Genomic DNA, 26,138 nt, shown 5'->3' on the forward strand with positions numbered 1-26,138 from the left:
CAGTAGTGCAAGCCTGTATGTTCACGGTCCTCAAAACAGAAAAGGACCCACCCTTCTCATGAATGTGAAAAGACACTGGAATGTTTTTACGGGAAAGCATGTTCAGGATAAGACGGTACTGATATAGTCACAGTGAATATCCATAATCTCCTATTTCAACCCTTTCCCACCAGAATGTGAAAAGTGAATAAAGACAGCAACATTTTTCAAAAAGTTAACTTATATTAAAAATATTTTATAAACAATTTTAATACTACAAAGTAGTATTGCCATACAAAGCAGTTCAAATATTAACTGTTCTTTAAACTGTTAAACTTTATTATAAATTAAAATTTCTTTACAAAAAAATTGCACATAATATTTGACCACTCTTAGGTTCTGATGCACTGGCATTTGCAATAGTTTCTTTAATCTTCAAGTTAAACAGTCTCGGCAAGGAGTCCAGAACGTAGAAAGGGCAATAAACAACCCTGTTAGAGCATTCAAGTGCAACTAGCAGACTTGTGGCCATGGCAGTTACACTTTCCTTAAGATGGACTGCTTAAGTTTTAAATCCTGAAATGAAGAATCTCAAAAGGTTTAAAGAGGAAAAACTAAAAGGGACTGCCGGCTTTTTACTGTAAACACAGCCCTGGAAATTAAATCCCAAACAAGAATCTCTCAGGCATCAGAGAGTGTCAAGTGAATCAGGAATAGCACAACATAAAGGAAGGGGGAAAAGTAAAAAATAAAAACAAAAACAAAGCAAAATGAAAATAAATGTCAGTCACTTTGAGGAACTATACTTACGTACATGATGTTATGAGAATCTGGCAGGGCCCAGAAGCAGGCCAAACAGGAAGTTCATTTATCCAACCGAAGAGGGTCATGTTCATTGCTTCCGGTTTTGAGGATAGGATATTGTAGGGGACTTGATATGATCAGTAATGCTTGTCTGCCTTACACAGACCTTAGCCAGGGATCAGCCTAATCTTGAAGGACCATTCAAATAATTTTGGCAATTATTATAAGGACTGAGAACTGACTGCACCCAGTGTTCAGTGATTCTTGCTTTCTGTTTTGTAACTGTTTAAATTTAAGAGCTCATTTAGGCTGACTCCAATCTCTTGGCACTTGGAAACTAGTTTTCTCAGGTTATCAGTTTTACCTCCTTCTGATGCTTCAAACAAGAGTTGCTGTAAAAGATAGGGAAGCATAGAAGTAAGACTTAGCTAGATTTTAAGCATTACCACATCAATGGATATGGCACATGCAGAAAATTTATAGGAAAACTTCAAGATGAAATAAAAGATAAAAAGCATTACATCTTTCCACAGTGATGCACAAAGAGGTAACTTCTGTAAGGCTCTCTGATATAAACGGTGGACCTATAAGATAGATATATATACAACTGCATCAGGAAGTGTGGTGAAAAGCCCCTTCATAATCCTAACCATCCGAATGGTAACTTCATAATATAATAACATTCAAGACAAAATGGTTATATTGGGTTTTGGAGTTTCCAAACATGTAGAGTTCTTAGGATGTTAACCTCTATATTTTAATCCTTTTAAATTGAGAAGTCAACAAAAAGGGTAGAATAACTACTTAAAAAAAAAAAAGAAACTCATCTGATAATCATGGCTTACCTCTCTTTGTCCCTTTAGAACAATCTCAGCAGCAATGGCTCTAAGAAAAAAAAAAGGAATATAGAAAAGGAAAAAAAAACATTTATATATCTTTGAACAAAATGAAATACTACCACTCGCAGAATACTGACTGTGGGAATCTGAGAACAAAACTTCCTGAAAGTAACAGGCTAAACTTCCAAGGAGGGTAACCTATAGTGAAAAGAAAAATTCAACAATTTTTATCAACTTTACAATAATAAAGCAGACCAGTGTTCTGAACATAAATTAAGGTTCATGAAAAATATTCATAATTGCTAATAAAAAAAAAATTAGCACTAACACCTACAAAAGAAAGAAGACATCCAATTGTAACAGGGGGAAAACCCTGCATTTCAAAAGAGACACTCTTAAAATGTGTATAACAGATCTGTTTGATAACAGTAGTGTTATCCACATGTTCTCCTTCAAGGAAAATTAATCTAAATTAGAGATCTCTCCGCGTGGAGAAATAGATATCATTTCAGATTTACCTGTCTGGAGCAAACCTTATAAATAAAAGCAATTGCTATAAGAACATGTACAAGATTGTTGCATTACATTTTCCAGGTGGCCAGGCATGTTGGGATATTATATGTAAACATCTTGGCTTGAAGTTTCAGAATCTGAACATTGCTTTCTTCCCATTCATGTTGAAGTAGCCTGTAAAGTACATTCAGGGAAATGAACAAAAGCATTGCAAGTATGAGGAACTCAAATGTGCTCTATGAGCAGAATGTTTGATTAGTTATAATTTTTGATCCATTAAATTCCATCAAGGCTATTCAGCAAGTATTTGTAGAAAGCCTCTTATTAAAATTACCCTGGGAAAGAAACATGCAAACTAGCAAAAGGTAGCAAAGCACCTCTCCAAATTAACACTCTACATGCCCCTCCTTTAAGCCCCAAGTCTTCTAAAATAATGAACTGATATATTAATATGATTTCTTAGTATTTTTCTTTCTTTACTAAACAGAGTATACTTAATTTCCTTAAGCTAAAATGTAATAAGTACATTGACTAATTATTAAGTTCTCTACTCTAAAAAAAATACGACAGGAATGACTGTAAGGAAATAAGAATGATCAAAAGTGGAGCTTTACCAACAAAACCAACAATTAAACTACCTATATTCCAAAATACCCACCATTACAGAAACTAGTCAAATACCACTACATTTTCTATTTCACATGTTTTACCAAAAGTGATGATTTATAATACAAATTTCTGTAATTAACTTCGGTAGATTAGCATGCTGACTGAGAATTTTTATTATAAAACACTGTAGTGCTACTTTGTTATTTTTGGCATAGTCTGAGGCTTTTGAGTTTTCAGTCTCTTACACCATTTCCCACATGCACACTAAGTGGAGTATAAACATAGAGGAATATTTGCCAACTACTTTAGGCACCTTGTGCAAGTGCGTGTTCAGTCGCTGAGTCGTGCCCGACTCTTTGTGACCCCATGGAATGCAGCCTGCCAGGCTCCTCTGTCCATGGGATTTTCCAGGCAAGAATACTGGAGTGAGTTGCCATTTCCTCCTCCAGGGGAACTTCCCAACCCAAGGATAGAACCCACTTCTCCTGTGTCTCCTGCATCAGCAGATGGATTCTTTACCACTGAGCCACCTGAGAAGTCCTTAGGCACCTTATAATCCGTAAAACAAGCTTAGAAGCATAAGACACAACTGATGCAGTGGAAATGATGGCACAAGTAGAAGCCAGAGCAGTAGTACACAGGGTACCTTTTTGAATCAAAAAGCACAATTCTTCACAGTTAAAATGGATTTTATTCTATCAGAGCAGAAAAACTACAAACAAATGCTCTAAAAAAAAAATCTAACTGAATGTATGAAATCACTGGATGAGTGTTTCTCCAACGTCATTAGACAGCTCTAACTCAGGAAACTGCATTTTAAATGAGTATCCCAGGAGATTCTGATAACATGCTAATATTTGAGAATGACTGACCTAAATGAAGTCATAGTAACTAAAATATACATGGATGGTTGCTTTTCTCTTTCACTCTTGTCCCCTTATAATTTGCAGTTTTCTGAAGTGACTAGATTTTTACAATCACTTTTACGTGAATAACTATTGCTAACAGCTCTGAAATTAAAGTGGAATGAGGAAATAGTGAAAGAACAGACTATTCTTAGTAAGTCTTCAAGAATCATTTTTTTTCAAGAGCCGATACAACTGAACTGAGAACTTTATTTTTCCTTACCTCAGTGCAAGTCCAGAATTAGTTGGCATAATTGAGCAAAACCGTTCCAAGGTTTTGGAATGCTGGGTCTTTGGAACACAGCTCAAATAAAAGAAAATAACCTGTAAAGGTTGAGGGGGGAAAGGAATGCGACAAAATGTGAAATCCAATTACCTATGTGTTCTAACGAGAAAACTAAAATAAAATGGTCTTTAAGACATGAATGTATAAATTATAATAATGTATGATGCTGTGAGTTATAGTTCCTATCATTAACTATATTAGTGACTTTCCAAGTATGAATTAGGAAATATGATCCAGTGATGACAGCCATGGACTGAGAACACTGACAAGAAGCCAGGAGTCTGGGTTTTTATCCCTGAGTCTACCTTTACTTGCTGTATAGCTGGGCAAGTCATAGGGCTAATAATACCTGCCACATCTTGCTCATGGAATGCCCGTGTATAAATGACTTAATGTCCATAAAGTGGTTTGAGATCCTGGGATAAAGAATGGCATAGAAGTACAAAGCATAGTAATTGGTTATCCTGATTAGCAACAAAACCAACCCACCAAAAAAATAAATAAAACACAGAGATGTTTTAGTCTACACTGAGCTTTAGGCAGGAGCTTTTAGCTTACACTGCACCGAATGATAGGGGTCTCTGAAAATAAAACAATTTTAAAAGAACACTTTGCTTCACTGCCTGTAAGATGATGACCTTATAAATATATCAATATTCAGATTCTATTTTAAAAATTCCAAACGTCATCTGATTTCAGTTTTCTTATGTCCCATGTATGCCTATATTTGCTTGACAAAATACTGATACAAAGGGCAGCTACAACATGTAAGGACATTACTATTCATTTTAAAGTTACAGAATTTTTCATTCAGTAAAATTTCCAATTACTCAAGAAAAATATTACTGATATTATTAGTTACTTCTTTTGATCTCTCTTTTTTAATATGTATTAAACCTTAATATTGCTTCACTTGTGCTTCAATGTTAAATTTGCTTAAGCAGAACATAATTAATATGCACATTTATCTTAACTGAACTTTAAAGGGCTCTGTTTTGAGACTTTGAAGAGATAAATAGAAAACAAGGTCAAGAATAATAGTAAATGCTAGCAAAGTGGTCCTAAGAAAAGCTCTTCTGATATTAAACAGGAGTTTTGCTATCATTTAAGTTCCCTTCTTTTGTACAAATATCTAAAGAAAAAAAGTTTTAAGCTCTTACCCTATTATGAAATTCATAGTTGGACCAGTAATCAGCACTGCTAAAAGGAATGGGGTATCGGGCAGGGACTGTAACCAAACATCTATTCACTAAATCAGTAAAAAATTTGAATTCTTGGACTTTGTTTCTGGATCCAGCGGCTCTATTATTGGCAAAGACAAGATAACTGCCAAAAGAAAAATATTATAATTTAGAATAATTAAGTCAGCAATTCTCTAAGAAGAAACCCAACCAATTTCCCTTATTTCAAATCCCATTCTTATTAAGAGGAACTAAACTTACTCCATCCAAATCTTCTGCACTATATCAGATCTCATGGCCACCCCTAATGCTGCCTCATATGCCTCCACTGTCTCTTTAATACTTGATTGAAGAGGATGACAAAGGCTGTTTAAAAAATGAAGGAAAACATTGTATGTCTACAGCTCAATTCAATTAGATAAAGGAATGACAAAGTATAAGCACTACAGATATTATTACAATGGAATCCTTCTTTTGATCTTCTTTAATAATGAATAAACCTTAGCATCCCTTCAATTCTGCTTCAGTGATTTTAACAACAGGTTAATTTTAATATAGTGTAATTCAGTAGTAAATAACAAGTGCAAGCCTCGTATGCAACATTTCTCTCCACAGTAGATGTCTCACCAGTATATCAGCCACAAATAAGGAACTTGGTGGTTAAACATTTCATCATCAAAATTTCCTTTACATAAACAGGCTGGAATGTCAAGTGGTCCTGGGATATTCAGGAGATATCTGAGGGGAAAAAATCATACTCTTTAAAATTATGCCTATGTATATATGGATTATTAATACTTTTTAAAAAGTCCTCAGTTTCAAGTAAAATTTCCTTGAAAAATTTTTATAAGGTAATGAGACTTTATTTTGGGGTGTATATCATATCATTTTGATCACATCTCTAGCATCATGTATTTATTATCTTCTACCTATTTAAATGGGATTCCCTTGTAGCTCAGTCGGTAAAGAATCTCCCTGCAATGCAGGAGACCCAAATTCAATTCCTGGGTCGGGAAGAACCTCTCTGGAGAAGAAAATGGCAACCCGGTCCAGTATTTTTGCCTGGGAAATCCCATGGACAGAGGAGTCTGGTGTGCTACAGTCCATGGGGTTAATAAGAGTTGAACATGACTCAGTGACTAAACCACCACCACCACCTACTTAATTAACTCTTCTAAAACAAATTTTTAAAAATCTTTAGCTCAAATTAAACAACCACCATAATCATCTAATGAAATCTAATTAAAAACAGAGAACAAATGAGACTACCCACAAAATCTATACATTCTTGTAAAGACAAAATTCGAGTTATAAAACTTGCTATCTGAAAACTGTTTCTCCCTCAAATAACATACATACAGACAAATACCACTATACTTAATTTTAGACATATCAAAGTGATTTCTGTAACATATTGGCCTATAAGGCACTTGTCAAAAAGAGGTCTATGATCTGCAGACTGCTGCTGCTGCTGCTGCTAAATCACTTCAGTTGTGTCCGACTCTGGGCGACCCCATAGACGGCAGCCCGCCAGGCTCTCCTGTCCCTGGGATTCTCCAGGCAAGAACACTGGAGTGGGTTGCCATTTCCTTCTCCAATGCAGGAAAGTGAAAAGTGAAAGTAAAGTCGCTCAGTCGTGTCCGACTCTTCTCGACCCCATGGACTGCAGCCTACCAGGCTCCTCTGTCCATGGGATTTTCCAGGCAAGAGTACTGGAGTGGGTTGCCATTGCCTTCTGCAAATAAGACTGAGAAATACTGAAAAATAAAGTCTGCTCTTAAAAAGCCACAATACTAAAGGATACTAAAAACTATCTTTTTGACTTTGCTAATTCAGATTTTCCCCAATATATTTGAATCTGTGTGTATAACACTACCAACATCTTCAGGAACAATGTTTTTAAAGGAAATACACTGATTTCAACAAGGACAACCAACTGGATTTAAAAAATTATTTCAAGGGGCTACGTTTTAATGTATTAGAGAGGCTGTATGGGGTCTGGGGTGGGGAAGATTGAGTAGGGAGCCATAAGACACGGAAGAAATGGTAAATCTAGAAGTTATCATCCCAGCTTGGCCATAACTACCTGTATCACCATGGGCTAATCACTTAACTTCTAAGGGTATCAGCTTTCATCAAAACTGAGGTAAGAGAAGATAACTTCAACTCTCATGTATGTAATATCATCCCTACTAACTTCAGTAAGGTGACTGAAACCCCCAGGTTAATTTTTATGGTTATCTACTAACCTTCAAAATGATTTGAAACACATGAAAATTACTCCTTCTAGCTCTGTTTTTATACTAAATTTGACACGCAACATTTTACAGCATAAAATTTATACCAAATGTTACACAGAGAAATGAGACTCCAATTCTAATATTACAGTTCTAAGTACTTTACAATTTCTACTCATGAAATAAAAATATTTTAAACCTATTAAGAGCACTGACAACTATTAATAAGCTTTGGCTCTTTTACAATAATTAAAAATATTTGTATCAGGGACTATCCTGGTGGTTCAGTGGTTAAGACTCTGAGCTTCCAATGCAGAGGGCATGCATGGGTTCAATCCCTGGTCCGGGGCTAAGTTCCCACATACCGAGTGGTGTGGTCAAAAAAACTTGTTTTATCAATACTAGTAAGTATGGCCGGAGAAGGCAATGGCACCCCACTCCAGTGTTCTTGCCTGGAGAATCCCAGGGATGGGGGAGCCTGCTGGGCTGCGGTCTATGGGGTCACACAGAGTCAGACATGACTGACCCGACTTAGCAGCAGCAGTAAATATGGCAATGCTGAACACTCTCTAACTTACTGCCATTCTCTTAATATTTGACTCAAAAAAGATTTCCTCAGTTAACGGAAATGCACTCTATAAAGAAGGACTCCAAATTGTCTACATAAACTAAGCACAGGATATTTTTTCCTCATAATTCTTGGTGAACTGTGAATTATGCCTTTACAGTAGCAAATTAATTAAGCAAAATGACTTAGTAAACAATGAGAAGATTATCTGGAGGTAGCCCACTTTCAAATTTTTATTGACCCAGAATAAATTTCTGCTTTATTAAGCTGACATCAAGAAGATATCAACATTTTTGACCATGGCACAAACTGGCAGCATTTTCTTCAAAACTAAAATAATTACCTTCATGCCAAAAGGAAAATCAGAATTGTCAAGTTTTAAAAAAGTCTTGTTCAGCCTTGAAGTTAACCTATTCTCTGAGATGTTAAAGCAATCTAACTCCAATAGGGAGAAAGTCAGCATGGGGAAGCCGAATAATCTCTAAATTTCTCATCTTTAATTTGCCTTTCAAATTATTCTTTTGTAATTAACTGTAAGATGTTAATCTAGGTATGCCGCTGCTACTGCTGCTAAGTCGCTTCAGTTGTGTCCGACTCTGTGTGACCCCATAGACGGCAGCCCGCCAGGCTCCCCGTCCCTGGGATTCTACAGGCAAGAACACTGGAGTGGGTTTCCATTGCCTTCTCCAATGCATGAAAGTGAAAAGTGAAAGGGAAGTCGCTCAGTCGTGTCCGACTCTTTTCGACCCCATGGACTGCAGCCCACCAGGTTCCTCTGTTCATGGGACTTTCCAGGCAAGAGTACTGGAGTGGGGTGCCATTGCAATCTAGGTATAGCAAAGCAGAAAGACCTTTAGGAAGAGTACTAAAATCATGATGTCAATAAACTGGCAACTCTCAGAGGACAGAAGAAAAGACTCAAGTCTGGTAAAGAATAGTGAACCCAAACTTTTTTTGTCAAATTTCAAAATCTACGGCAGATAAACCACTGACTTAACAAAATGTGGGTTATTTTTGAAAATATGTTTTCATATAACATTACGATACTGAGGGGTAGGATGCAGGGAAGGGGGTACCTAAGAAAAGAAAACTGCATGCAAGCATTAGACTTGCACATATAAATCCAAGACTTTACCTTTACTCAGTATTTTCTATAGGAATACTTTTTAGGAGATATTCAGCTTAGACCTTCCTTCTCTCAGCTCTTCCTAACGTAAAATAATAAAGTTGTATCATGATATTTTCCTTTCAATGCTATTTTACTTATGCTCAGCAAACTACATCCATTTTCATAAATAAACTTTTATTGGAACATAGCAATGCCCATTCATTTATATACTGTCGATGGCTGCTTTCCTGTTATAAAAGCAAGGCTGACTAGTAGTGACAGGCCATATGGCTTGCAAGTCTAAAATATTTAGTATCTGGCCCTTAAGGAAAAAAGTCTGCTGATCCTACTGAGAGATGAAGAGGAAGAATAAAAGAGAACTTTTTAAAAGCCTCCAAAAAACCCACCCCATATGATGTGCTGTGGCCTCTTATTGTTGTTAGAACAAGAATTCACAGGGAAGCAAATAAAGGCAGTAAATACAGAATTCTCGATAAGCTACTGAGAGAGTGATGGTTGAAAAGAAACTTCACTAAAGGCTCTAACTCAACAACCTTTCAGAAGTTGAAGTAGTCGTCTTCAGAATTTTTTTTCAAAAAGGCATATTATTTAGATTCACTTTAAGTCACCAATCCAATAATTTGAAATTTATTTTTCCATAAATCACTGAGATTATCTCAGGATAGTTTGTTGATATAGTATTAAGTGCTAAAGTTAACAATGACAATAATTAAAAGCAGAATGGATCACCATAGTGTTAATACAAAACTTCCTTTGTAAGTGTTCTTAATACAGAGAATAAAGCATTTTACATTTTGTGTCCACTTTTACTAAGTTTTATTGCTCTTGTAACAGATCTATAAGAGGGTATTCAAGTATCTTAAAAAAAAAATCTAATCTAAAATATAATCAATCCACCAAAAACTGGCAGTCTTTCCACTAAGCTACACCATTTCTCAGTCTTCTACAAACTTACCGAAACAGATCCAAGTTACTATACTTCTCAAACCCAGGTTTAAAGAAGGATGCAATAAACTTCCGCAAAAATGGAAGAAGATTATCTCCTCGATTCTATTTTTAAAAGAGGGAGGAGAGATATACATTAGGCTTACAATGTCTAATTAAAATTTTTCAAGGGAGAAAAAGCCCCACCATCAACATCACCCCCAAAATAATGAGTAGATTAAGTTTTTTGAGTAGGTGGAGGTAGAGATGACTTTTGTATTTTGATTTCCAAACTGAACTAACCAATAAACAGCTTAACATCCAATATACCACAAGCAAATTTCATTCACCAATTTCACCAATTAGCCACTAAGCTCTATTACATGTTTGGCTCTGTGCTAGGTGAGGAGTAGGGGAGCTCTTTCCCCTCTAGGAGTTCTTAGTATAGTATATAAAGTAGCCGTAAGCAAATTCACAATGTGATACAATGGCTGAACTATGGATGGAGTATACTGGAAGAAAGAGAAGGAATACCTAACACAGTTTGCAAAGAGCAGACAATCAGTAAAACATCCCGGAGAGCCTGATGCCTGAAACATCTTAAAGGACAAATGAATGTGAAACAAAAACATCATATTTAAGAATTATGAAAAACAAAGAATTTTTTCTTTTTTCTTTACCTGTAAGATGAAGAATTTGCATGTATGATAAAAAACCTCTGCATTCTGAGGACTTTTTTCAAATGCAGTAACCCACACTGCCCTGGCTTTGTCCTGCTGATTCATTTTCAAATATAAAGCAGCAAGGGATTCCAACAACTGGCAGTTCATGGGACATGATTCCAATAAACATTTACAAAGCTCCACTGCAGCCTCATACCTTCACAAGAAAAACACACATCTTAACACATGAAAAACTGATTTTTAATATGAGGTTAACTGCTTGTCAATTAAGTTTTACCTCTCAAGAAGCTGGTGCAGAACAATCATGTTAGTGTAAAGTGGGACACAGGTCTCTACTCTTTCCTCAACAGTAAGGCTCTCATCTGTGCAAGCTTTCACCGCATCTACCCAAAAACATCACAAAAACATGAATCAAATACAAAATCAATTTTTCTTCTTTTGTTTGACCATATCTTATTCACCTTTATTAAGCTCCTGGCTTTCACCTGAAGGAGATATTTCAGATTATCTCCAGACTCCTAAAACTGATCTCTTATCCTCACTTTCCTGTTAAGAATAAAACATCCACTGTTAGCTCTTGCATCTAAATATATATCTTTGCATTTATATTAGAGTCTCGAAAAACTATATCAAGAAAATTAAAGAATCAATTATCTTCTCATCTTTCTCTCACCTGCTTCAAGAGGCCTTGCTCTGATAATCTACAGTCATTTAAATATATCCCCCTAAACTTGATTTTTTCCCCCCAGTTTTCTATCATGGTTAACCCTTTCCTTATCTTTTTTTTAAGACCTGAAAAGCACTATGAACCAATTCAGCATAATTAAGATTTATACAATTCTTCTTTATTCTTTCAGAACACTTTTCCCTTTATAAAGAATCCTTTACTTGATCTGCTTCTTAGAGAATAGTCCTCCATTGTTTCACTGTGCACCACTGTCACCATTTCCTTCTTGCCCAATAGTGATATGACTTCTCAGATTTGCTAGGTTAAACTTAGCAGATTTGCTAAGCTAAACTACTCAGATTTGCTAACTGAAAGCCACTCTGAAATAGCACTTATGAAGTTAGCTTGTAAGTATCCTATCTAAACAAATCTATCTTTATATTAGTATATGATAATGTTCTTCTTCTTAATTTCTGCTTGCTTCTGCTTCTAAAAGATTGTATTTTCTCTTGGTCTCATTCAACTACTGAATAACTTACTGTGGGAGCACATTAAAAATTGCAAAATACTACATAATACAATAATTTCTATGTTGATAACTTTTAAATCCATTTCTCTCCATAACTGTCCATGTAAGGTATACTTCCTTGTCTCCTTCTAGCAACAAGACTTTCTACTTGGGTGACCAATTATCAGTGACACCGATTATCATTCACACTCTTACTAGCAGTCTTTCCAATTCACCGGTTTTCTATCAGCATACTTTCCTTTTCCTGGTCTCAAAACCCTGAAATCATCTTTGACTATTTTTTCTCTTCTTCCCTGATATTTAATCTGTCTCTTAGATATCTCCAATAAATACTCTTTTCCAGGTTACTTTCTTTTAACACCTCAGTTATGGAGATTGGCTTCTGGTTGGTTTTCCTACCTTTGGTATCATTTCTCTCCAGCACATTCTTTCTTTAAGATTCTCTATTGCCATCAAACCTACCACACAAAGTTCTTGAAAACCTAGTATCATTCCACTTATCTAGTTTAATTCCTACTATTCTTTATCACAAGTCTCCCTTTGATTGGAGAAGGAAATGGCAAGCCACTCCAGTGTTCTTGCCTGGGAAATACCATGGACAGAGGGACCCTGGCAGGCTGAAGTCCATGGGATTGCAAAAGAGTCAGACACGACTTAGCAATTAAACATCACAACTCATTTTGATAAGGACTCTTCCATCTTCTAATTTCTCTTTAAATACATTGCACCAATTCTTATCTACTTGTTGCTTTTTGTTTACTTACTTCCCCTAATAGGAATGTCCTTCTTTTACTTTTTTCTTCCCTGGTTTATTCAATGAACATTTACTAAGCACTCAATATGCTGCCAGACATTACAGGCCCTTGAGAAACAGAAATAAAACAGAATCCCAGCTTCGAGAATGAGGTTCATTATGTCAGTCACATCATAATCAAGCTCCAAAGTGCAGGTCCAAGTCCTAACTGTGCTATGAAGACATACTTGATCGTGCCAACCTGCAATAACCTCTTCCCTTTAGGTTTATGGCCTGTACCATGTAATTCTCTAAATCACAGATCTCAGCCTCTTTTCTAAGCACAGAATTTAGACTATATGCTGAGACTGTCATACTTCTCATATGTTGATTGATGTTATATGTATAGATTTTATCTTCTGACTAGGCTATATACTTCTTATTAGAAGGGAACAGACTTTGTATCTTATTATTTCAAAGCAGATACTTTGGTTAGTACAGAGAGGAATCAAACTCAACTGATTGAGGGAGAAAATACTAACTACTTGAAAAAATAAGGTATTATCTTTTAACTTTCACATTGATAGATTGCTTTACAAAATTTACCTGGTTCTGTGACTCAATCAACTCACTAAACCTATGTAAACATGCTGTATTATTTACATGCTTAGCTGAAACCCTTTGCCGTAATCAGAAAACCTATGTAATGTCGTACAGTTTCTGGTTTTCACACATGACCATGCTCACCTTATCTGATTTAATCTTTAAAGCATTTATATAATTAAACTACAGGGGCTTCGCTGGTGGTCCTGCAGTTAAGAATCTACCTGGCAATGCAAGGGACACCAGTTTGACCCCTGGTTCAGGAAGATGCCACATGCAGCAGGAGCAACTAAGCCCATGTGCCACAACTGCTGAAGGCCGCACACCTCAACCAAGAGTAGCCCCCACTCACTGCGACTAGAGAAAGCCTGCGTGCAGCAACAAAGACCTGCCACAGCCAAAAATAAAGTAAATATTTTAAAAAAAGAAATAAAACTACAATTTGCAATACATAAATTTGTTTCACTTTATTATGAAGAATCATAATAAGCAATAAGCTGATGTTCTAAATAATTTATAAACATTTATACTTACCTTCAAATACTGCAAACAACATGTCAGGATTAGTCTTTACATCTTGAACTGCTTGCCACGGCATTACAAATGGTTCTATGTTAACAATTCTTGAAGGATTGGCATTAGATGGATCGTAAAATTTTGAAGGAAGGATGTTGAATTCAATAAGATGTATGTAGGCCAGCCATGCCAAACATCGATCACTTGTTTTAAGGTATTCAGCTACTCTTCCATCAGTAGCCAATTTCAATGCATTCTAGGTAAAATGGAAAAATAATCTGAAGGTGTTTTTTAAAATATCCCTAATAAGATTCAACTGCAAAGGCAAAGAAGATTAGAAGTGTTTTATTTCTTTGGCATGATTCTTAAACAGCTAAGTCCAATTTTTGATAGTCACCAATTTTTTAAATGAAAAAACTCTTTAGAGAGATCAGTAACAGATTAACATAGGTTTCACTATACTAAGGTTTATGACATAATTAATGAAAAGGTTAAATTTATTTATATATTTAAAGTGTCTTAATATTCAAAATCTAGTAAGAATAAAAATGACAAACAAAAAAACCCCACCACACCCATATAGAAGATTTTCATTATGGACTAATCCCCTTAATGGTGTGAATCTCCAGAATATTGAAGTTTATTCTGGGGGGTACTCAACAATTATTATTTTCATTTAAACCTCATAAATATTCTAAAGACTGTTCTAAAGATTTTATCCCTACTAAATAAGCAAAGGAGGAAACAGTCACAAACTTGCCCAAATTCACACAACTTACTAAAAAGTGGCAAAGATTTAGAATGTCATTAAATGCTGTAATAAATGCTTACCTGTAAAATTGCAAGTGCACTTTGGCATCTTCCAGTAAATATGTGCAGCTGAACTCTAAACAAAAGAGCCTCTAAAAGTTGAAAGGACAGAGTATCTGATGCTTCCCTCTTGGCTGCTCCCATGAGAAACTCCACCATTCTCTCACATACGTAATCTTTTTCTTCAAAGGTGCTTTCCAGGTGCAGAAACTGTCCAAAGGGATTTCATATGATTAGTCCTGCTTCACAAGAATATCTAATACTACATATTTTTCACATTTCACTAAGAAATTGTCATATATTAAAAATTCAATTTCTGCAAAAAGGATAATTACAAATATGTATAAACCCATCTTCCAGTACTAAGTTGGATACTGGAATCGGATGAGAACTAAAACAACAGAGATATACTGTTAGAATTATCACTGAAGCCATTTCACCTTTGATTGAATCAATAAATAGATGGCAGCAAGACCACAGTGGATCTTCAAAAGCTCATGTGTTTATGACCACATACAATTTGCATTGCTCAGGTGTGTGACTGTATAAAAATTTCGAGAATAACATTCATATAAGAAATACGTGACAAAATAACTGCAAGAATTAAGAAGTCCTTTAAAGACCAAACAACTTCAGGAAAAACATTACACACTGTAACCTGAGTTGATCAACAGCATTAATTTTTATATAAAGCTTCAGGTTAAACTCAAGCATTTCTCACTGTCTGAATCCGTTCACTGAGTTGGGGGAATAAGAAAGTGGCATGTTCATTCACTAAGGGTGTCATGTCATCCAAGTCTGTCTGTTCTGAACTTCAGTTAGCAAGCAAATAACAGATCTGACAGCCATAGGCTTATATGAAGGCTTATCTGAGTCTAATAATTCCTGAGTTCAGCTAGTAAAACTTCACGTATCAATGAATATTTACAAGTGGATTAATTATGATTTTAAGCATAGGTAGGCAACATCCCATTTTCTCAGAGAATGAAAAACTTTGTCACCAAATCTTTTTAATTTGGCAAGGTTCGATATTAGTATGATTTACAGATTATTTTCATAAGTAATGAGAACATAATAAAAAGACCAAAATGTTTTCTGGCCTTCATGAAAATGTTACATAAGCATAAAAAGTTTTTTTTAATTATTTTCAGGTACTTAGCAAAAATTTACTTAATTTGTCCCAAATAAAATTGCTTATGAATAGGTAAGTGTGAAATGCTTTAAAATGTTTATCTTTTTTCATTACCAATAAAGTAAACAACAACAATAAAAAAACACCTCTTCACTAAATACTGACTTTTTTTAAGTTTAAATTAATCTGGACCCAGAGAAGTGGTTTTAAGGTTACTGGACAGTGAAAGTAAGCTTATTATTATATCTGTATGCTGACAAAACAAATAATCTATGAAGTTACACATCAATATTTAAGATGGCCTGAAGAATTATATGATAATGCACACACACACACAACTTTATTGTTTCTACTCACAGTCCAAAAACTTTGATAATCAGGAGCATATTCAACAGCTGTTTCACACATTTCCTGTACCTCCTCCTTGGTTCCTCTTTTTGAGAACAATCTGAGATAATGGCACCAAATTTCTGGATTGTCTTTGTTGTTTTCCAAAGCTCGAGCCAGAACATTTAAAGCAGAATCCAAGGACTCTGAACACAGCCTACATATTTGAAAGAAAAGGAGGAGCATCTTTTTTAATGCCTGAAAATACTTTTTAAATCAGTCTAGTCTAATAAGTCAACTTTTAAATTCCATTTTCTATTAGAACCTACCAAGAAGCTAGAATTACCTATGATAAAGAGAAGTAGATTAAAATTTTGTATCACATTTGTCCAAAAATGTCCTAATTTTCCCATAAAGCCAACAATTTCTTTTTAAGTGCATATTCAATGTGCATTTACCAGATAAAAATATGGTGGTGTAAAGCCATTAGATCATCAACTTCAAATGTGCTTTCTGTCCATATTTAGCAATATGTCATGATTTACAGTGGTCTGGGAATGGGAAAAGTTAAACAATTCTCAAGGCCAGCTACTACCAGCACAAAATAATCAAGGCTTTCAATATAATAGTTCTTTTCAACAGTCAAGGGCTTGCTGTCTCTTGGAGAAGAAAATTGTCTCTCATGATCCTATTCATAAAATAATGTACAGTTTTTGGACCTTCATTTAATAAATGAGTCAGAAAAGAAAACACTTTAACTTATACCATTAACATGAAAATGACACACAAAGCAAGTTAAAAAGCACCATATTCAGGTATGTGTGATATACTAGCATTTTGTACTGCTACCTTAAAAAAGTTTTTAGATAAAGCAGCCTTTAAAAAAAATACACCTATTTCAAAAGTATAGCAATAAATATTACTCCTGGTCATAAAAGATTATTTCTGCAATCCTATCAATAAGTAGGAGTCAGAAAACATAATTATGTAATAGGAGTTGTCATTTTTGAGATAAATTAATATTTATCTTATGTGAATATACATAATGTAACACTGACACAGAAAGTCAGTCCACCAGAATTTAGAGGTTCTTAGACAACCTTTAAATCTCTAAATGATAATTAACCTAAAATTTAACCTGTTACACTGTGACTTTACCAAAATTTTATTAAGAGACCACGACTACCTGACTTATTAAAATATGCAATGATTAATTCTTGGACTGCTCAGAATTTACTGTTTTAACTGATACTACTTTGAAGTAGCCTACTTAAGTTAAAGATTGTAGCTAAATTATTATCCATACACTGAGCCATGCACATAACTCAAGATGTAATCTTAAACTTTTTCTAACAGCTTTTAAACAATTAAGTACTTTACGCTTTGTCAAAAAACAAAGGCTCCACTGATACTAGGAGGGAAACCTGATTACCAGAGAGGAAATAAACCTCAAACATAAGAATATAAAAGTGCAACAGCTTACACAAAGATTAGAAGGAGACCTACCCCTCATTTTGGTTCAAGTACTTGTATGCAAGCTTGAGCCAAAGTTGTACATGAGAAGGATTTTCTAGCACACTTGCTTCTAAATTAGCAATGTCATCAGTCTCATTTGTAAAGTATCTGACATCATCCGGAGTGACAACTGTATCCAGAGCTGGAACATTTATTCGGTTCTCTGGCTGGAAGGCTATAAGGAAAAGTAAGTTAGCCTCACAATTTCTCTAATCCACAGATCTAAGGAGCACATCTTCTAATCTACAAATAGTACATAATTATGAAAATCTGAGGTTATAATGTAAGATGTGCTTGACAGTAAAGCACTCATTCATACATCACTTTGTTCACTCATTTAATTAATTCATTCTGTGAGCCTACTGTATGTCAGAAAACACAGACTCATCAAAGATTAAACAAAATAGGATGCCTGTTCTCAAGGACATAGGCCAGGCAGTAGTTCTCAAATGGGAGCAGTCTCCCCACTCAAGTAGGTTTAGCAATATTTAAAGCCTTCACATTTACCAAAGGGTGATCCTTGCATTTACTGAACATGGGTCATGGAACAACATTCCTGCAATATAAGGGGTAGTCTTGCATAAGGAAGAACTAATTGCCTTAAACACCAAGCAGCATCACTGCTTTTTAAAAATGAAAAAATTTTAAAGGCTAGTAGATTATACCAAGGGGCTTCCCAGGTGGAGCTAGTGGTAAAGAACCCGCCTGCCAATGCAGGAGATGCAGGAAACACAGGTTCGATCTCTGAGTCGGAAAGATCCCCTGGAAGAGGAAATGGCATCCCACTCCAGTATTCTTGCCTGGAGAATTCCATGGACAGAAAAGCCTGGCAGGGGCTCTGTCCATGGGGACCATGTCCATGGGGTCGCAAAGAGCGAGACACAACTGAACAACTGAGCATGCATTCACAGATTATATCAAAAGATTAGCAAAGTGTTAGACAAAGAAATGACACCACAATTTCATGATTCTGGATCTTACATTACTTCTTACCATACTTAATTGGTCCTGTAGACTGTTCCTCATCACTACTGAAATTGTTCTCTGAAATAGGTTTTCTCCAAAACTTTGGCTTCCACTTTCTTTTATCTTTGTAGGTTGTAAATGGAGGTGCTAAAGTAGATAGAAGACTGTTAACAGAACTAGTCTTTTATAGTTCTGAAAAATAACTAAACAGTGCTCAATAAGAGCTAAATTTATTCTATCATGTTACTCAGAAACGATAAATATATTTTTTATATAATGCCAAAAATTTGTTCTCATAAACTATAAGGTCCTTTTGTGTGAGACACAGATACATATACTTACTATGGCCTTTACTTTCATTGATATTGCTCACAAGGAGAACAGCCATCTGGTCCATTGACATTCGATCTTTGTTTACTCCAAAAAGTTTCTCAACATATTTTTCTGAAATTAGAACAATGTTATCTTCATAAAAAGTATAAAAAACACAGATTACGGAGATGAGGCTAATTAAAGAGTATGAACAAAAGAATAGTTTAAAAATTAAAGGTACTAGTCAAAAACATCTATGGCTTCTAAAGGGCAAGGCCTACATTATCTCAACTAATACAGCAAACCCTACCATATCATGCACCCCAATTTGGGTTGAAAAAAAAGTAAGCAACCTAAACAAGTGAAAATTAAGGTCATTAATTAGGAATGACTAAACAGATTGTTTTGTTACAATCACTAAGAATTGTGATTATACTGAATTTAACAAAGATCAATTTCCTTACTTCCAAAAGACTTATTTGGCACTAAATCTGGGGAAAAGCTTAACAATATTTACACACAATGTCTGGCAGTAATCTACGTTTTCTACAATGTCAAACTGTATAAACTTCTTTTTTACTTCATTGTAGAATTTGAACCTACAGTCATCTCAACTTCCAATCCCCTCTATTTCTAAAAGGAGTAAAAAGAGTCTATTTTTAAATCTCAGTAAAAGTTCTAACAACCATGTTAACATACTCTTTTTAAACTGAAATAGTTAGATGAGCTCTGTGAAGAATTTCCTACAATAATGGAAATGTGCCACATCTGCACTGTCTTACTGGTAAGCTACTGACCACGACTAAGCTCAAGAGTGGCTACTAAGCACTTGAAATGTGGTTAGAGTGACTGAGGAAGTGAATTTTTATTTTAGTGACTACTGTACTCGACAGAGCAGATCTAGATAAGGTGTCACAGATAACTGTACTGAATTTTTATAGCTATTTAAAGATATCAACAACTGAATATAAAACATTTAAATTGCCTAAATTCAATTTTCATTTGGGAAACAAGAGGTCTTTAAAACCTGCTGCAGCAGCAATTTCTTCATCAGTGCTTCCTTCTGAACAACCAATCAAAGACAGATTATATGAGAGAACATCCTGGAATAGCTGTTTTCGGCTAAGTGTATAGTCTTGTGTATGCTGCCTAAAATAAAATAACAACACAGAAAAGATAATCATGTATATATCAAAGCTAAATGACCAAGACTGGCTTTTAAACTATAAAATATTCACAAATAAAAACTACTCACCACTGACAATCATCATCATTACATGTTCCTGTTAAATCAAAACGGCAGAAACACTGATCCGGTTCGATCATATTACTGTATGATACTGAGCTTAGGGGAAGTTTTTCCTTGGTTCGATAGTATGGACTAAATCTAAGAAGAGAGGCACATTATGATGCTCCATAAACAGTCCTCAGCAAATTTTAAATTTTTTCATTTTTTTCTTTCTCAATTAAAGTGTCTATACTTTGAGTTTACTATTTAATTACTTAATACTAAAATTAACTCTAGAAAACAACCAGAATATCAAGTCATAAGGACAAACTACTTCTACACTCAGGACATAAAATATCTGAAATAGAAAACAAAAAACAAAAATATCCTAGTGTTTTTAAAGTAGTGTTTTCTTACCACATAATAAAATGCTATATAACATTGGTATTTCTTCTACATATTACCAGCCACCCAAAAAACCAAAGAAAAAGTCTATACTACCTGGTAGGTGCTTTGCAATTTTATGATTAAATCATACCAATTTAACAGTTTCACAGATTCTAATAAAATCATATCAATTTAACAGTTACACAGCTTCTAAAGAGTCTCAAAAAAAAAAAAAAAACACACACACACAACCTGGCAAAGTTAATCATCTGAAAATGTCTAATCAATTTTATGAAAGCTAGCTAATGTATTCCTTAAATAGTATAATTAAAAAGCAAAATTAAAAATTCACATAAGAATCTCTCTCAGTTACTTTTCTTAAAATCCTTAACAGATAGTAATTCAGAATTCTTCACAATTCCATCAGTAACCAGAAATTAGTATTTGATAAGAATTAATAAACCCAAGTGTGAGTTAACTCTTAGTTCCTGTTTGGTTCAAGTCCTACAACAAAGCACCTAAATTTTTTATCTCCTAAAATGACGAGCTTGTTTTTTGAGTGATTGTGATTCAATTTTTTTCACTGTCATCAAACATTAAAGATTAAGATATTATTAAGAACAAGGAGCAGTCCTGAAACTCAAGCTTACTGAATCTTTCTTCTATACCTGTAAGATTTAAAAACTAGAAGGGGACTGTGGTAGGGTCTGAATGGACATGGCTTCACTTCTGTTGTTTTACTCTGTGCTGTCACAAAATCCACATCCACAGAAATCTCCTGCAAAAGAAAACAGCAATTTCAAAAGGCAAATAGGGCTAGGCTGAATTCTAGATTTCATTAAGAATATGAAATGTTCAGTTACCTGACCATGCAAAACCTTGTCTGAAATGCCTGTGGTGGTTTTTAAAATCAGTTGTTTTAAGCTGTCAGCTTTTGAATATAATTTCTGCAATTCACCGATTTTTAACCCTAGAAAAAGTTCTGGTTTTTCTACTGTATTCTTAGTAGGTTTGTTTATACATTCTTTGTTAGGTGTATCAGTGTGCTTAAGGTTAGGTTTAGTAAAAGAATTGGATTCTAAGAAAGATCTTCTTCTTTCTCTGTTTGAACCAGACAGAATCTCATCATCAACATCATTTTCTTCAGTGTCCAGACTTAATTTATCTTGAGTCAGATCATGAAGTGAGGGTTGAGGTAAAGAAAATTCAGGTTCTTCTTCCACAAGTGGAGCAATATTTTGTTGTTCCTTTGCTTTTAGGGCCCTGGCTTCTTTTAGTTTCTGAATTTTCAGGGCATATTCATATTCTAGCTTTTGTAACCGTCTTTTTTCCATAGCAATTAGTTCTGCTGAATGCCTTCTTGGACTTGATATTGGAGAATTGTCCAGTCTCATCATTTTGTTTGGCTGGGGGGAAAATGATATCAATATTTTATATTGCTATGATTTTATAAACAATTTTTCTTAAGATAATTGTGCTATCCCAACAATGCCAACATTATAAAACTAAGTCAATAACAAGAATACAACAGTTTAACAAAAGCCTCCAACAGATTTGCTAGTTAATTTGTGGTGTATAAAAAACAAACAATAAAAATCAAAAAATAAGCTTCCAAAAGTGTGGCTGTCATTTAAAAACAAAGCTTTAATCTTATTCTCTTTGAATACGCAGGGAAAAACCTTGAATTTTTCATCCATCTTTTACCCCCAAAAGAATTATTAAAACCTTCTCCTTTTCAAACATAAAATATTTCTACCAACAACTTACTCCAAGGCGATCTTGTTCCAGTTTACGTTTTCCTATTTCTTTACTAGCCACTGCCTTTGCCCGAGCAAGTTCTTCTCCATACTTCAGAGTCAAAGCTTTCTTAATTGTAATGCGTTGTTGAACTCTGTGAATCTGAAATAAAGGGTAATTCTGAAAATGTAAATCTTAGGAGAGGCAATACCTTCTTAAACATAATAGCTTTAGGGTATTCAACTGAAAATTTAAAATGTGCTAACATTATGTCTCAATGAAGAACAATATATAGGTTATATATTTTGATGGCTTTATGGTTTTACTAAAAATTTGGCCCATAAAAATGTGTAGTAAACACGAGACTACAATATTTGAATTAAAAAAGAACACTACCTGTTCCTGAAGCTTCTTCAAAAACATTCTGTTGACACTGAGAATTTTCTCTGTTGCCTGAAGCTGCTCTGTAAGTTTTGTAATTTTTGTTTCAGCATTTCGAACAGATTCTTTCTTCTTAGCTTCTTGCTGTACTAGATTCTTTAAAACAGATTCATCTTTCATCAAGAGAATCCTAATTGGGAAATAACAAAATTATTAATGTTTTTCTAAACTAGTGGACTAACGTTAATCATCAGAATAAAAAATTTACAAAGTAACAGCTCATTTTTAAAATTATGTTCATGATACAGAGAGGTAAATATTTAAAAGGATAAATATTTTCATATTCATCAATCACAAAAGTATTCAGATACACACTGCTAAATTTTATGAAAGCAACTAAGGGTTAATCTTTTCCTGGCTCCACCATTTGGTTTATGGGATCTTAGTTCCACATCCACAGCAGGTATTGAACCTGGACCCTCAGGAATGAAAGCACAGAGTTCTAACCACTGGACGACCAGGGAATTTACAAGTCTGAGTAATGTGAATTATAGCTGAAAAGCTATCAACAGTAAATTTCAACATAGCCCTAAATAACTCCTGAAAAACCAGGACTTAAGACAGAAAATCCTTATGTTGGTTTCATTTATAATGTTCCTAATAAACACACAAATAAACATCTAATAAACATAAATAAGCACATTTAATTTTAACTTACAAGTGTGAACTTAAGCAGTATAAATCAGGACAGAAAGACAAATTTATGGATACAGATTTCCATCTTTTCAACTACTGAATATTATGCTAAAAAAAAAAAAAAAAAAGCATCTTTCCCAGAAAGATACCATATTTCAAATAGTCACAACAACTGACATCTAGAATGAATCATAAAGACAGAGGATATGTGATAAATATGTGATAAAGAGGATGGGGACTAGAAAGACAATTTTAAAAAATCTTTTCATTTATGAAAGTTATTAAAGAAACAGAATCTAAATGAATTTATTTTAATTTCCTTTAAAATATACATACCATACCATTTCCTTAAAGATTCATGGTCACCACAGTATTTCATCTATGAGTCTTAATACGTCTTAATGTTACTGCATATAACACTCTGGATACATCTTAAGGTTATTGCATATCATAGTCTTTATAATAACACAATATTTGACCATGTGTCTTACTGAACACATTAAGTAATGACTTATTCCAAACAATTAAGTCTACCTTTAACAACAAAAATATGCTTCCAATAAAGGTGTTTCTAAAAACATGCCAGAGGTTTTAAAGAAAATTACAAAACAAAGAGTTTCATTTTAGCAATGAATAGGCCATACATAAATCTAAAGAAGACTCTTTTGAAGTCTTGGTATTTTTTTTAAATATTAATCTATTACTTTATGTACTGTAAATGGACAATTCCACAAAATGATAGCCTCTCTAGGTCTACCAAGTATGAAAGGATTAGTAATCATACAGTGTACTTATTATTGACACACAGCACAAAAATACATCCTTCTGATATAGAACATATTGATACATGCAGTATAACCAGATAATGAGACTTACCTATGTTTTTTAAGCTTTGCTTCTGCATCTGTAACCTGCTTAGTAACCAATGCTATCCTGCCAATCCCATCAATTTCTACATCAGAGTTTGCTGGGGATGATGAGCTTGTCTTCAGTTGATCTGATTTAATTAAACGCTGTTTCTCACGACTAAAATAATAAAGGTTGATAAATTATTCCCTGAAGAACTGAAATTATTTTTTAAAGATGTATTCTTTTTCATAAAATAATGTAAAAATATTAAGTGACTAACACTGACTAATAACAATGATGACCAATATGCATGCAAAGCTAATGGTGTAGTTCTCCTTATAACAGCATTTATCTATTTCTAGGCTGTCTGTATCTCAGCACATTAGTGACTGCATTCAAGTTTATAGATGATCATCTGGCTCCACCTTCTGTGCAACTTATAAAAACATTAATTCTTCATCTTGGATAAAAGCATCATTTTCATTTCCCAATGCCAATAAACTCTATCCAGATTAAGTGTTGCAAACAGCACACACCTTTAAAGCAAACTACATAAAATGCTACTTACTTGGCAATCTCTTCCTTTAACAATCGATACTCAATCTTCTTTTCTTCAGGCAGAGCTTCAGGTGTTCGCATGGGATCATTCTCTTTTTCAGATTTTGGAGGTACTTTAGGTTTTGAAGCTTGCTAGAAAACGTTTGAAGTCAACCAGATCAAAAACTTTCATAACTCCAACTTAGATCTAAATTTTATATTATCCAGTATACATCTGTATATTTAGAAATAAATATCTTCATCATTATTTTCTATTACTTTAAAAAAAAAACAATGCTGGCCTTTAACCACCAATTAACTGTACAATCCACTAAGCAGTCAAGACCAATGGTTTAAAAATAACTGAACTATTTCATATCTAAACAAACACTGCAATTACAAATAGGGACAAAAGCTGTACTTAGATCACACACTTGAGTAAAACTATTTTCTGGTAATATAACACAATTGCAAACCAATAAATTTCCTTAGTACAGAGGACAATTATCCACACTATTTTACTATTTTGGAAGAAGGATTAGTCTGGAGACAAAGGGGGTTTTTAAATAGTTAAATCTATCTAAACTTACACACACTTCATTATATAAACTCAATCATATAAGTACAAAAAATATTTCCAAAAATTCAATATATTAAAAAATCTAAACCTCCAAAGTCTAGTTTTTAGGAAAAACAAGCAAATTTTAGTAATTGTCAATAAATCTTTCGATATTTCATTACTGCACTTAATTACCTCAGCAGTTCGTCTTGCTTCTTTAATCATAGACTCCAATCCACCAAAAACACTATTAGTTGACTTGGACGCCTCTCCATCAGATTCACTATCATCAGAATCATTTAGTGTTACGACCACTGATTTATGCTTTGGAAGCTGCAAAGCCAATATACTTGTTATTCTTGACAACAAATGTATCACTATCCTTTTCTTAGCTCTACCACACACAATTAGCTTCATGACAATGAACAAGTCACTTTATCTGTATGAATTTAAATTCATAAAAATAATAGGTTTCAAGTAGACAGTCTATGGTTCCTTCTGTTTATATTGCATTAATTGACCAACTTTGTCCCACTCCACAGATACACAAAAACATAAAAGATTCTATATTTTACCTGATACACCAAAAACTTAAAATATTCTATATACTAAAATGAAATATTCTAGATACTACTATCATCATCTTTTTCATTAAATTTTATTTTAACCAACTTTCTATAAAGAAACATAATGCAATCTAGACTAACCTTTTAAAGTCAGAGAAAATATAGTAATTCCACATTATTACTAATAAAACTTTATGGCTTTCATGTGTATATAGAGGATATACAGAGGATATGTTTACCTAACAGAGGCAAGATTTCAACTTGGCTTTGCTTCATTTATTTTACACATGCATGCATACTAAGTCGTTTCAGTCGTGTCTGACTCTGTGCGACCCCATGGACAGTAGCCCACCAGGCTCCTCTGTCCACGGGATTCTCTAGGCAAGACTACTGGAGTGGGTTGACATTTGCTTCTCCACATTTATTTCAAA

At 34.3% G+C, this 26,138-nt stretch overlaps 1 protein-coding gene across 7 annotated transcripts in view; it reads right to left on the bottom strand.

The window, feature by feature from the left end:
- Window positions 1–295: 295 nt before the first annotated feature.
- The window catches only part of ZFC3H1 (zinc finger C3H1-type containing), a 50,206-nt gene continuing 24,363 nt past the window's right edge, over window positions 296–26,138 (bottom strand). For 2 of the 7 annotated variants that reach the window (XM_061415514.1, XM_061415513.1), the window contains exons 10-35: window positions 25,337–25,474; window positions 24,614–24,735; window positions 24,073–24,222; window positions 22,516–22,690; window positions 22,150–22,281; window positions 21,246–21,788; window positions 21,051–21,160; window positions 20,023–20,154; window positions 19,795–19,916; window positions 18,798–18,899; window positions 18,483–18,602; window positions 17,481–17,664; window positions 16,005–16,191; window positions 14,537–14,725; window positions 13,724–13,961; window positions 10,935–11,040; window positions 10,655–10,853; window positions 10,006–10,100; window positions 5,744–5,854; window positions 5,378–5,482; window positions 5,096–5,261; window positions 3,873–3,973; window positions 2,208–2,309; window positions 1,629–1,668; window positions 1,305–1,367; window positions 296–1,175 (exon numbers count right to left, since the gene is read on the bottom strand). In XM_061415514.1, coding sequence (XP_061271498.1) covers window positions 1,038–1,175; window positions 1,305–1,367; window positions 1,629–1,668; window positions 2,208–2,309; window positions 3,873–3,973; window positions 5,096–5,261; window positions 5,378–5,482; window positions 5,744–5,854; window positions 10,006–10,100; window positions 10,655–10,853; window positions 10,935–11,040; window positions 13,724–13,961; window positions 14,537–14,725; window positions 16,005–16,191; window positions 17,481–17,664; window positions 18,483–18,602; window positions 18,798–18,899; window positions 19,795–19,916; window positions 20,023–20,154; window positions 21,051–21,160; window positions 21,246–21,788; window positions 22,150–22,281; window positions 22,516–22,690; window positions 24,073–24,222; window positions 24,614–24,735; window positions 25,337–25,474 — 3,870 coding nt within the window. In that variant the 3' untranslated portion in view covers window positions 296–1,037. Of the gene's footprint in view, window positions 1,176–1,304; window positions 1,368–1,628; window positions 1,669–2,207; window positions 2,310–3,872; window positions 3,974–5,095; window positions 5,262–5,377; window positions 5,483–5,743; window positions 5,855–10,005; window positions 10,101–10,654; window positions 10,854–10,934; window positions 11,041–13,723; window positions 13,962–14,536; window positions 14,726–16,004; window positions 16,192–17,480; window positions 17,665–18,482; window positions 18,603–18,797; window positions 18,900–19,794; window positions 19,917–20,022; window positions 20,155–21,032; window positions 21,161–21,245; window positions 21,789–22,149; window positions 22,282–22,515; window positions 22,691–24,072; window positions 24,223–24,613; window positions 24,736–25,336; window positions 25,475–26,138 lie in introns of those variants that run through there. The other 5 variants (XM_061415512.1, XM_061415511.1, XM_061415516.1 and 2 more) reach the window with 4 other exon arrangements.

This window comes from Bos javanicus, chromosome 5 (assembly GCF_032452875.1).
Source record: "Bos javanicus breed banteng chromosome 5, ARS-OSU_banteng_1.0, whole genome shotgun sequence".
Taxonomy (NCBI): Eukaryota; Metazoa; Chordata; class Mammalia; order Artiodactyla; family Bovidae; genus Bos; species Bos javanicus.